The sequence below is a fragment of the Ambystoma mexicanum genome, chromosome 7q (assembly GCF_040938575.1).
Source record: "Ambystoma mexicanum isolate Mex_15411 chromosome 7q, UKY_AmexF1_1, whole genome shotgun sequence".
In the NCBI taxonomy this organism is placed as follows: domain Eukaryota; kingdom Metazoa; phylum Chordata; class Amphibia; order Caudata; family Ambystomatidae; genus Ambystoma; species Ambystoma mexicanum.
Window position 1 is genome coordinate 971,037,484 of NC_090941.1, and position 12,625 is coordinate 971,050,108.

At 43.3% G+C, this 12,625-nt stretch overlaps 1 protein-coding gene across 1 annotated transcript in view; it reads right to left on the bottom strand.

Annotated features, from left to right (window-relative positions):
* The window catches only part of UVRAG (UV radiation resistance associated), a 727,264-nt gene that overhangs the window by 281,823 nt on the left and 432,816 nt on the right, over positions 1–12,625 (bottom strand). Inside the window, exon 10 of the mRNA XM_069640056.1 lies at positions 12,458–12,545. Within this exon, the coding sequence (XP_069496157.1) occupies positions 12,458–12,545 (88 nt within the window). The remainder of the gene's footprint in view (positions 1–12,457; positions 12,546–12,625) is intronic.

Consider the following 12,625-nt stretch of genomic DNA (forward strand, 5'->3'; position numbering starts at 1 on the left):
ACACAAAACGAAAACCCATTATAACCCAAGGAGATTCTTTTTTTGATTATGTAAAAGAACAAGTTAGCAAAAGTGCTAGGCTTTGTCCTTGTGCTAAAGGCCTCAGCTACTAAGCTCTCTAGAATTTGAGTAGTAGTAAGGTACAGCACTGCCATGATCAGGACTATTCTTTGCAAACGTGTTGCCCACTGGGGAAATATAAAAACACATTTTCCATTCTAGAACTGTAGAGGATGGATATATGGTATTTACTCACAGCCCATTTCCTGCAATCCTATTTCACTGAATTTTACTGCAAAAAGATGCTCTCTAACTCCCCCACCTTTCTAAATACCTAATCCTAAAAGAACCCCCCCCCCTGCCTCCCCAGTCCATTTTTGCAGTGAAATCGAGTTAATAAATGGAGGGAACAGGATTTGAAGAAGTGGGATGCGAGAAAGGTGGGTAATACCATAGAGTATTACCTCCAGTCAGTAATCTTTTGCATCAGGGAGAAGTATTTAATACAATTGCTCCCTAAAGGCCCAAAGCCAAAGTATAAACATCAGGGTCCGAATCACAGGTGGTCATGGGAATATCAATGTCATCACCGCCAAACGCATTCACAGGGACATGCCGTTTCAAACTCACCTACTGCAAATGTTTGCTAAAATGAATTAAACGTGTGCTGTCATAATACTTTTACAGGAGGCAGATTGCCTGCCCCAACATTGAGACAACATTGGTCTGGGTGCCAATAACTAAATAGTATCTGCTCTAATAGAAAGGTCCTACCAAGCTGTAGGCAGTGCTGATGAGCTCTGAGTAAGCACTGGTCCAGAGAACAAAAGGACACAGAAGAGTCCAACCCCAACCAAAGAATACCGGCAAGCCCTTTTCAGGTATCTGGGTTGCCTGGAGAGCTGGTAGGTATTAAGGGCTGAAAAGGTTCCAAAAACAGGTCAGGGACCCGCATCTTTTTCTGAAGAGTAACCCAAGCCATCTTCATAGTCCCTAGTAGGATAGTGAACCATGTGTGCAGCACCAAGAGGAAAGAATCCTACGGGTCTGTGACACGTACCCTTTTATGAAGAGTAACCCAAGTCATCTTCATAGTCACAGTACCTAGCTTCTACAGCAAAAAGATAAGTACACAGGTCTGGGATCCACACCTACTAGACTGAGAATTAATGTTTTAGGACTTTTGAAGTGCAACCCAAGCCAGGGGAAGGGAGGCTTTCCGCTGGTAATTTGAACTCTAAATTGTGAAATAAAAGGGCAAAGAAGCCAGGGGAGGAGAGACCCCCAAACCCCTGCCTGGCAAGGGCTTGGGGAAGGGAGTCATTCCCCCAGCCTTTGTGAACCGTGAAGCAAAGAAAGATACATCAGGAGAGGAAGCTTTACCTCCTGGTGTTGTTGATCATGAAACAAAAGGGAAGAAGGCCCAGGGAAGGGAGTCATTCCCCTGGCGCTGTGGAAGCATTCAGGAAAAACAACTGGAGAAAGGAGGCATTCTCCAGGAACCCAATAGTGAAGAAAACTATGGGCAATAAGGAACAATGTTTGAATTGGAACCAAGAACTTTACAGCATCATAAGCTGGAACTTTGTTTCCTTGGACTGAGACCTGGACAAGGGAGTCATTCTCTCTGGCAAAGTTCCCACCTACGATTGGAACTGTGGCTCACTGTCCAGAAGAAATTAGCTATTCTTCTGGATCAGGAAGATCCACCTCTTTAATATTAGTTACAACGTGTGAAGGACAGAAGTGGCCATTTTGACACACAACTGGACTCTTTACTTTGACATTCTGGCGATTCCTTAGTTCCTTAGTAGAGGCAGGGAAACCCCTCAGAGTTAGGGAGAGAAAGGTTTACTCTTTATTTGGACTAAATAAAAGTTAATGCCAACAAGCATGCCACCTGTGTGTCAGTCTCCTCCTTCTGGACCCATACATTGCCTACAACTTCATGTCAGCCAGAAAGGTAGTTCAAGAAAGACCACCAACCTTCAACTTCATCTTTTTCAATACAAGAATCATGTTCGGCTCATATACTGCAGTCCACAAATTAGATCCTGTGGTGCCACCTCTTGGAGCCTCAAGGTGTGCATTCAAGAGGAAGCCGACTAGATCAATACCTCTTGCGTTTCTTCCTCCTTTTGTCTTGGTCTGACTCAATGCAGGTTACAATTCGCACCGGGAGCGAATGAACCTAATTTGACTTCCCCAAAATCATGTGGAGTATATAGAAAGTGTTTGTGATTCTCTCCAGCTGGGGTATATTGGTACATAGCTTGGGAAGAACCACAGGTGTAAGCATCAAGATGCTTTTTAGGGTGCTTGCCAGGCTTAAATCCTGAATGTTCCATGGAGGGTGAGAACACCATTTTTAGGGATTTGGTAAAAGCAAGTGGTAACTGTTTGGAGTAGTTTCTGTAGAAAGGGGATAAAGGAACAGATATGGGCATTTTTCAAAGAAGCCCCAGGCAGGGGTTCATGAAGTCCACACCTGTAGTGCAGGACAGGGTATCCCTAAATTGTAATCCCTCTCTGAACGGTAACTTGAGAGCAGCAGCTTGGCTTCATTCTTAGGATATGGTTGGTATAAAATTTAAATTAGTTCTACACAAGCACACAAAAAATACAATGCAGTACATAGTGAAAATATGAATACACTAGTAATACGTATAGTAACTAGGTGCAAGGGAGGCTGCAGTTATCAGGCTGGGGCATCTCCAAGCCCCCACAAGAAGAGAAGAGGACTCTGTTTCTCTTACCGGAGGTACAGAAGAAAAATGGCTGCAGATTGTAAAGTGCTCTTTTGCGCCCAGAAGCTAAGTCTGCACTCAATAATTTTTAAAAAATAAAAAATGAGTGGGAGTGACTCAAGCCCACAGAATAAAGGATATCAGGGGGACAAAGACACTACAGCCAGAGCCACTAAACCAGGGAGGACAGGATTGAAACTTGGTCAGAGGAGCGGATGGGCCACGGACGCATAGGCGTGATCAGATTTCAGGATTGCGGTTAGATTAGGTCTAGGCTACTCTATTGCTTTGGTGTTCAGTCAGCATAACCAGAGCAACACGTGAAGATGGAGCCAATACAACAGAATCCCCACGAAGAACTCAATTCAGAAAGCACGACTAGGAGGGCCCTGCACCAGTTAAATCAGCAATGGAGCACAAAGGAGAGGCAGCAAGCCAGTCAAAGGCAGCTTAGGTGGAGACAAACGATCAGTAAAGGAAGCAAAAACAGCCCCACATTGCAGCTGGAGAAGGTGATGCAAGTCTTCTGAAATGATGCAGTGAAGAAGCTGCAATACATTCAGGTTACAGTAAGATCAGAGAGGCTCAACTTAGGCTCAGCAACCTCTAAACACTATTTTTGGATGAGAAATCTTAAACCGAGACACAATGTGTTACCTAAGGAGAAGGCTGTGTGCATATCATCCTGCTGCGTTTGCTGTAAAGCGTCTTGAGTCTGTACCAAATCTAGAACACCTAGATTTAAGGTGCTTGTTAGGCCCTGTACACGTCAGCTGCGTGGTGTTTGTGGTTGCTAGGCAACATCCAGCAACGCGACAAACCACGCCCCCAGCCTCACTGTGATCCTGCTTCCTGGGTACAATACCCGGCCCTTGTCGAAGCCGCAGCGAAGTCCGGACAAGTCACTTTACCCTGTTGTCTGCAGCTGTTTGCGGCGGGTTCCAGCAAATGACCTCATAGGTATGTCGCGTACTGCCTGCCTGTTCTTCCCAGCACCTTCGGGTAAATCATTTCCCATTGTTTGGACCACCATTGAGGTAATGTTTCTATTCTACATGACTATATCAATACCTAACTATTTGCCTCCTGATCAACATATTTATGTACAAATCCCAAACTTACATATCCACAACTTACTGACAAATGCCATTGACCTTGACCTCGGCTTATGGAACGCGAGGTTTCTTTGCAATAAGACTACTGCAGTATTGGACCTTTTTCTAAGTTTGCATTTTCATTTCTTTTGTATTACTGAAACTTGGATTCTTCCACACAATTCATTTGTAGCTGCCTCCCTTACCTCTGTCTTCTTTTGCTCATGTCCCCCGAGACAATGGTCGCGGTGGCAGCATTGGTCTACTCTATCGTCTATTTCTTCTCGTGTGCCTATACCGGATTATTCTTCCTTTGAGTTTATTTATAAGATTTTTACTGTACCACATGCCATCTCCTTTCTTGTTTACCGTCCACCTGGCCCACTTGGGTCATTTTGTGAGGACATTGACCACCTTCTTCATCACATTCTACCTAGTCCTACTCCACTTATTTTACTTGGAGATTTTAATCTTCATCTCTCTTCTACTCATTTAGCTTCTCCCTTTCTTTCTATTCTTGACTCACATCTACATTCCCTACTCTCTACTCCTCACACTCATCTCTCTAGCTCTACTCTTGATTTGATTTTTATCTCAACTTTCACTGCCTCGTCTGTATCTGCTCTACCTGTTTACTTATAGGATCATTCTTTACTCTCTGTATCTCTTCTCCCGCTTACATCTATTAGTTCTCCTGCTTCCTCCTCATCAAATACATTCTTTAGGTGCGATCTATGCAACTTAAATTCCTCGCTCTTCTATGATAGTTGCATAAATTCTCTTCCGTCTCTTACAAATTATTCTACTCTTACAGCGGACGAAGCTACATCCACCTTTTCTTCACCTCTTGGCTCAAGTCCTTATCAACTCTATCCTCTTTCTTCTTTTCAGCCTACCTGCAAACCTGCCCAACCTTGGCTTTATTCTCATCTTTGCTCTATGCCCAGTCTTCTTCGTCATTTAGAAAGGCGATGGCGCAAATTCCGATCTCCTGCTAATCAATCTACTTATTTCTCCTATCGGGCCCTTTACGATGACTGTCAACTCTGTCAAACACACTTATTTCACTGATCTTCTTCATAGTCAATCTGCACATCCCCGGCGGCTTTTTCAAACTTTAACTCGACTTCTCTCCCCCCTATGTCTGATCTTTCTATTAACTCATCTCTATCAGCATCGGATTTTGCACACTTTCTTTTCTAAAGTTCATTCCCTATGCCAGGATATTCTGTCCTCGCCCTCTTATAAAACTCTTCTCCTCTACTTTGTCCTACTCCCTCTAACTTCATCTCTAATTTTATTCCTGTCTCTGACTGATGTGGCACTTGTGTTGGCCAAAGCTCACCCTACTGCCGCGCCTACTGATTCTATTCCTTCTTTGCTTATTCTTAAAATCTACCCTCTCTCTGTACCATTTCTTATTTCTTTTTTCAATACCTGTCCTTCTACCTCCACCTTTCCTTCTGCTTTCTAACCTCTCTCCCTGGCTTTTCAACCAATACCTGGCAACTCTCGCCCACTGCATCTCCATTTTCTGCTCAACTTTCCAGTGCTATGCTGACTACACCCAACTCATTTTCAGGCTTCCTTCCGCCTCCTCCTCTCCTTCCCTCATCTCTGATTGTCTAATGCCATTCAAAATTGGTGTGCCACCAACGATCTATGTTTAAATGCCAACAAGACCGAGATCCTCCTTATTAGTACACCATTTCCACATTTTCCTCTCACTCTCTGTCCGGCCTCCCTTTGGGCCTCCTCCTACCCCCACCTGCGCAGCTAAGAACCTCAGGGTTATCTCTGACTCTACACTTTTCTTCTCCGCACACATCTGAAGTCTCCAAAAAGTCTAACTTATTACACCTCCTTAGAGGTACTCTGCCTTTCCTCTCCTTCCCTCAAAAGCTCACTGTCTCCCAAGCTCTGGTTCTCTCCAGACTTGATTACTGTAACAGCCACTTTCTAAATCTACCTGCCTCCACTCTCCACCCTCTACAACTAATACAGAACAGGATTGCTAGACTTGTCCTTGGCCTCAAGCCCTGGGATCGGATCTCTCAAGCCCTGAAATATTTTCATTGGCTCCCAGTGGATGAAAGGATTACATTTAAAACCCTCTGCATTGTCCACAAGGCTTTCTGGGGCCTGGGTCAAAATACCTTCAACTATCCTTCCGTAAATACCTCCCCTCTCGAGCCCTTTGCTCCTTTACTTCTAACTCACTCAGGGTTAGTCGTTTTGCAAAGAAACAAGCTGGGGGCAGATCTGCGTCTTCAACTGGCGCCTCCCTTTGGAACAGCCTCCCGGCCACTTTGAAACTTGAGGAAAACCATCTCAGGTTCCAGAAGCATCTCAAGTCCTTCCTCTTTCCTCTGCCTTTGATGCCCTTCTCCTCTGTTGATCTGTTTCTTCTCTTGGCATTGTGCACCTGGCCACCCTCTTTCATTCGGGCCCAGGTACCTGTTTACCCTGCCACCAGGCCACCCTCTGCACTAGGGTTCTGTATATGTACCCATACAGTCCCCCCTCCCACTTTTCTTCTGCACTTATCAGATATACCTTATCTGACTTATTTTCACCTGCCAATTGCTGGCTGCAAGACCATGGGTTATCGCCCTTATTTATTTCTGCTATCTCCTCTGCTCCGCACTTTCCAATCCCCCGCCCGCTTCCATACACTTTCCCCCTTTTCCCTTTTCCATGCGCTTGCGCTTTCTTAAATGTCCCTGGGACTAGTACTTTTTGTACTCCCTTGTTCCCCTTCCTTTTTGCCTGGTCGCGCTCTGAAACACTTGTGTACAAGCGCAATATAAATAAAATATCATTTCAAACATGCAGCTATGATTCCTATTTTAAAAAGACCTACAGCTAATACTCTGGTCTCAAACTTTCATCCCATATCTCTTAACTTTTTATCCAAGATTCTGTGGCGCTGTGTTCATTCACAAATCGCTACATTTGTTTCTGGACTATCTCTCCTTCTGCCCACTCAGTCTGGTATTCGCCCCCGTCACTCCACTTAGACGGCCATAATTTCTGTGCTTAACTCTCTCATCACAGCTCGCCATTCTAGACACTCTCCTGTACTTCTTCTTGACTTATCTGCAGCTTTTGACCCTGTGGATCACTCTTTGCTTCTGGACTGGCTCTCTTCTCTTGGTTTTCGGGGTTCTGTTTTATCGTGTTTTTTTTCTTACTCATCTAATCAAACTTTCTCTGTCTCTTGGGGTGGTAACACTTCTGCACCTTCTCCTCTTGATCACAGTGTCCGTCCAAGGGTCGGTCTGGGGTCCTTTTCCATTTCCCTTATATACCTCATTACTTGCTCCTATAAACTCTTCCTTTGGATTATCGCATCCCTTCTATTATGAGGATACTAAGCTCTTTCTTTCTCGTCCTTCACTCCTGATATTCATCTCACTGTTTCAACATGTCTTTCTGCCATCAAATCTTGGATGGCCTCCCATTGCCTCACTTTAAATGCAGGAAAGACTGAGGTCTTATTCTTTCCTGCTAACACTCTTCCCCCACACTCCCTTCTGTCTATTTCTTTTCCACCCTCTATTCTATCCATCTCTCCCACTGCACGTAACCTTGTTCTTTATTTTAATTCTAACCTTTCCTTTGCCTATCATATCTCTCACAACTCGCTCCTGTCGCTTTTCTCTCTATAATATACGCAGAGTTCGTCCCTTTCTCACCTTTCATGCTATGAAACTACTCATCTTTTCACTAATCTTTTCTCGCTTATTCTATTCTGTCACGCTTTTGGTCTTGCTCCTCTCAAATCAATCTATCATTCTTCTATTCGCTTACTTTGTCTTCTCTCCTATCGGGACTGTCTCTCCATCTCTTGTTTGGTTACCCTTCCATTCTCAACTTAAATTTCACTTTCTTGGTTTAGTTTTTAAATCTCTCTACAGGCTCACCCCTGAATATCTTGCTTCTCTTCTTTCCTTTTACACTCGCATCTCGTTCTCTTCACTCTTCCTGTCTTTTTAGGTTGAATGTCCCCCCCCCCACACTCCTTGTGCTCAATCTCGCTTTTGTTATTTTCAGCTCCTTGCTCCTCTTCGTTGGAACTTGCTCTCTCTGTCTCTCTGCTCCATTACTACTAACCCTCTGTTCCGTGAAAACTCACCTGCTTCATTGTCCTTGATTGCCTTTTACCAGAAGTGTCTGAATGCTGACATCCGCTACTAACCATTACTCTATACCGTTTTTTTATGTGAAGCGCTTTGGACAAAGGCGCTATATAAAGTACAATAAAAATACAAACTATTACCCTGATAGTTAGATGGACTTATGAGTACATAACATCAAAAGGAGTTGTATCTGTATGCGGAATTCAGAAGTCTCAGACAGGAACACACAGTTTACAAACCAACCATGATACTTTGACAGAGTAGACCAGGAACTTGCACCTACTCCCCGATGAGTTTAAATGTAGGGTTCTGGGCTTAACCTGGATATTTTCGAAGTTTAGGATTTTATGGGAGGATGGCAACCATTAGAAAGCAAAAGATCAGAAAGACATCCCTCTAAAACAAACGACTGAAAACGCATAGTTTATAAAGAACCTGCAAATACATCAAGGAGCATCAATTAGGGAGTCAGCTGCCTCCACCCAAACACCTTGCTTGAATACTGTATAGGGTCTAGAATTTCAGGTTGGAGGCTACTACCAAAACATAAGAACCATATCCTAAACTTTGGAATGAAAAGCAGTGTAGGACGTGAGAATGTAAGAATCAAAACCTGAAAAATAGGCAGAAGAGATACATTTTGGTGGGTGCTCTTTGCTGGCATGGAGTTTGCTTGCTTTAGCAATTTAGTTGTGTGTCGGAGATGGAGAATATGAAACCAGGAGACAGATTCCAATCCAAGCCTCCTTGAATAACTGCTCATATGTTCCTAGGAATACAACCTTGTTACTACGTGCCTTGGTCCACTTTGTGGCAAAATTGTAATTGCTTAAATCAGTGATTCCCTATACGTGCCACGTAGAAATTAGAATAAAATGGGCCATATCTTGCCCTATGACTATTTACTGCTGAATAGCAAAACTGATAAATCTGTAAAACTGTAACCCTGGGTTCAATTCTAGGCTTCCGTAACAAATGAAGTTATGGGTCATGATCTCACTGGGTCTTCGATCAGCTAGCTGCTAAAACTAGTATCACCAAGAAGCTTGCACTGTTGAGCTATGTTAATGCACCTTTGCACACTTTAAAGCTCAGGAATACTGGGCTAGATTTGATTTGTAAAACACTAGGGATAAGTTATTAAGCATGGACAAGGGTTCCAAACTCTAAACAGCTAGCAAGACTGGGAATACGACCATCATGAAACTTAAATGCTGTCTAATTCCAGTTAGGCTTTCTGAGTTTTACCTCGTAAAACCACACCAAGATCAAATGTTTGTATATCAGTGGAATCTGGAAAAAAAACAATTTTCATGGCATTTCATCCGTCTGTATTTGTTGCTGAAATTATTACTATGAAAGACCAGGAGCATGTAAGGGCAGCAGCCCCCAGATTAATGTCTGCAGAGGCTACAGATCATCGTTAATTTCAAAATATCTGCAGTTGATAGTTCTCTTTTGCTTTTCATTGTCCTGTTACTTTCACTCTAAGACTCGCGTGTCCTTCAATCTTTGTGTTTGGCATTTCACTTACACTCCCTACGGTACCAAATTACAGCACATCATTCCTGGCATTGATCACCTGCAGTAGGCAGCTGGGACATGCTGCGAGTCTACCTCTCACACTGCCTTCCAATTCCGGCTGGCTCCTTAGCTAGACACTCCAAGTCAAAATGGGACCCATTCACAAACCTTCTTGGACCACGTGGCCTCCAAGATCCCCCAGTTACCCCTCATTTATTAGAGGGGACAAACCTATGGGTGAAATGAACCCCCCTAGATTCTCTAGCCAAAGGATTGCAACAGTCAATGTCCTCTTGGGTTTTTACAGCATATTGACAGCAGAGCCCAAACTAAAGAGCACACATTGGATGTTATCAAACTACAATCGGCTGATTAGAAGCATTACTCTTGCCATTTGATCTGTTCACCATGCCTAGTCATTTGTGGCTACCTTAGTATGTAGGCTATGAAGTCCAATGCCTGCCGCCCCCAACCATCATAACCCACACAAGATCTTGACTTGCCATCAATACGGCATCCTTTGCACCAGTTTTAGAGGACTTACATTTGGAATTTCATTCCTCTCAGGCTCTGTGAAGCAAGCCATGGAGCTTTCAAAGCTTTACAAAAGCTTCAGTTTGTTACAGAACCTTCCAGCAGCACACACAAGCATTTGACACCGCTCTGTAGTTCAATTTAAATCTTTAAAGCAATGAAAAAGGCAAAAGGGAGGCCAAGACTCGATGGCTCAAATACAATCACCCAGTCGATTAAACAATGTTTGTCTTTATGATAGTCATAAGAAATCTATACTAGAGACTAAAAACTACTGGGCCAACCAAACTGATAATGCTGCTGCACAATGTCAGCCCCTGTTCCAAATGGTATCCATCACAAGCACAGAGTCCTGCTTTTTTGCACTAACACTTAACACATCTGTATCAAAAGGCCAGAATTTCAGGTTTTTTCAATAATGAAATTCTCACTTTAAAACGAGAACTGGGAGAAAGTGAAAAGTGGCCAAACCGGCCATTTGCCAACCGCACTTAAGGAAGCTTCTCCTTGTGCCCTGTTCCATGTGCCCTCCACTCGTCTTGATTCCCTACTCAGTCAAGCCTTTAATATAACACACATTAATTCCACCCTTGGTTCCTTCTCCCGGGGTGTCCATCTTGTTGCTTCAGGGATTTCAAATTTGATAAATTTGCTTAATCTTAAATGTTGAGGCTGGCAATGTCCAGCCCTCACCCAACAGTTTGCCATTACCTTAGAAGCCTTCCAAGGCCAACCTCCCCAGCTAACCTATAGCCCACCACCACTCATCCTGGCCTGTCCATGATAACGACAATGGGCCAATCAATCAATTAAATCTCATTGGGGTGACCACAGAGTTTCAGCAAGGCTTTGATCTTCAAAATGAGATGGAGAAAGTCATCTTTGTTTGCTGGGACAATGTTTTGCTGGAAGTGGCTCAAAGGCAAAGGCTGCGACTCGACATGCTTGAACTGTCAGCAGCCTTTGATGGCATTTTCCACAGGACTGTCAGACCAAATCACAAAGGCACACTGTGCCTTTGCGACTCTGTCCGATAATGCTCACCCTCCCAATGATTTAAATCCTTCTAGGGGGATGAGGCCCAGAATGACTATGTGGGGAATTTCTCTTCCTCTACCCCTTCAGTCTCTTAAGTGGTTACCCCCCCCCCCTCTTTTGTCCCATATACTCTAACAAATAGCCGATCTCCCCTTAACATCCTATAAGAATGTCATGTAGATATTCATGATGACCCTCGGGCTTATATTGCGGTTTAAGGGGTTGATGGTGAACACTTCCCCTTACTAGCATAACTAGACAGAATCTAGCAGTGGAAACATAACATCCTACTACTAAACTGAGGGTATATTCTGATTGAGCAAAAAAACAACAAAAGACAATTGCTAGCAAAAGAACACAGGAGGAGGGGAGGCATGGCAGAAAAGGCAATGAGAACAGAGGCCAAAGGACAGTACAAGGAAATGAGCGATAGCAGGCTTTCCACTCATGAAAAAAGAAAAAAAAAAAAAAGGTTTTTTTCTTTTTTTTTTTTAAATCAGAGGGACTACAAAACCTTGCTATGGAAAGTGGTACATTTGAGGATCGATACCTGCAAAAGTCGAGGAGTTTTAGTTGACATTTATTGGTCACAAGAAAAAGCATCACATTTTGGGAGAGCACCATTTTGACTGAGCGGACAGGTAGGTTGCTGAATGGCTTGGTAATACTCCCAGAAAGAAAAGTGCTGTATTATATTGTAGATTTGTGAGGAATTAAGTAGCATTTGTGGTATGACGGAACTAAATTGCCACCTATAAAGAAACAGGCTGTAAGGCAAGATTCGCTTGAGCCATATAACAATAGCAAGAGGTGAGCTCTGCCTCAGATAACCAGTTCAGGCAATGCAAATTTACCAGGGGAAGAAGCTCCCTACAAAATGCCCACATACTGCCTTGGAAAAACATCTGCTGAAAAGAGAAATCTTCCAAGCATTAAGGCAATATGTATGACCATTCCTTTTCGTATTTTGAAGTGGGTGAAAAAATATCAAATTACAGAAGCTCAAAAGTGAATAAAAAAATGTTAGAGATGTGCAGAGTAATAGGAGGCATTGCAAGAAGCATGATTGATGCATGCAGCTCTGGAAGGATCTCCATTAAAACAGCCTGCCATCCACTGCCAGGCAAACAAGGATGCCCAAAAAAGATAGGAACTGGAAAGGGTCCCAGAAGAGTAGTAGTTATTCAGATAGACGATTGCTCTCAGCTGGACAAGCAACAGTGGCTGGTGCTCTTCCTTAGGTTTCAGTGAACATTAAACGGTCAGAGCAAGCAAGCACCAAATTAGAAACCCATGCAAATGATGCCTACTAAACTGAGAAACATAACATTGTGTCTTCTGTAATAACACTTTCCAGCATAAGACCGCTCAGACTTACCACATCCATAGGATAAATATATGAAAGTTCAGACAGTAATTGTCTGCACCGAATCGTTAACTGCGCATTAGTCTTCAAAAATAACTCTCTGTAGAAAAAAAATAAAAAATAAATCCAGCTGTGAGCCCAAGAGCCCTCTCTCAATCTTATCTATGCTTGACAATGTAA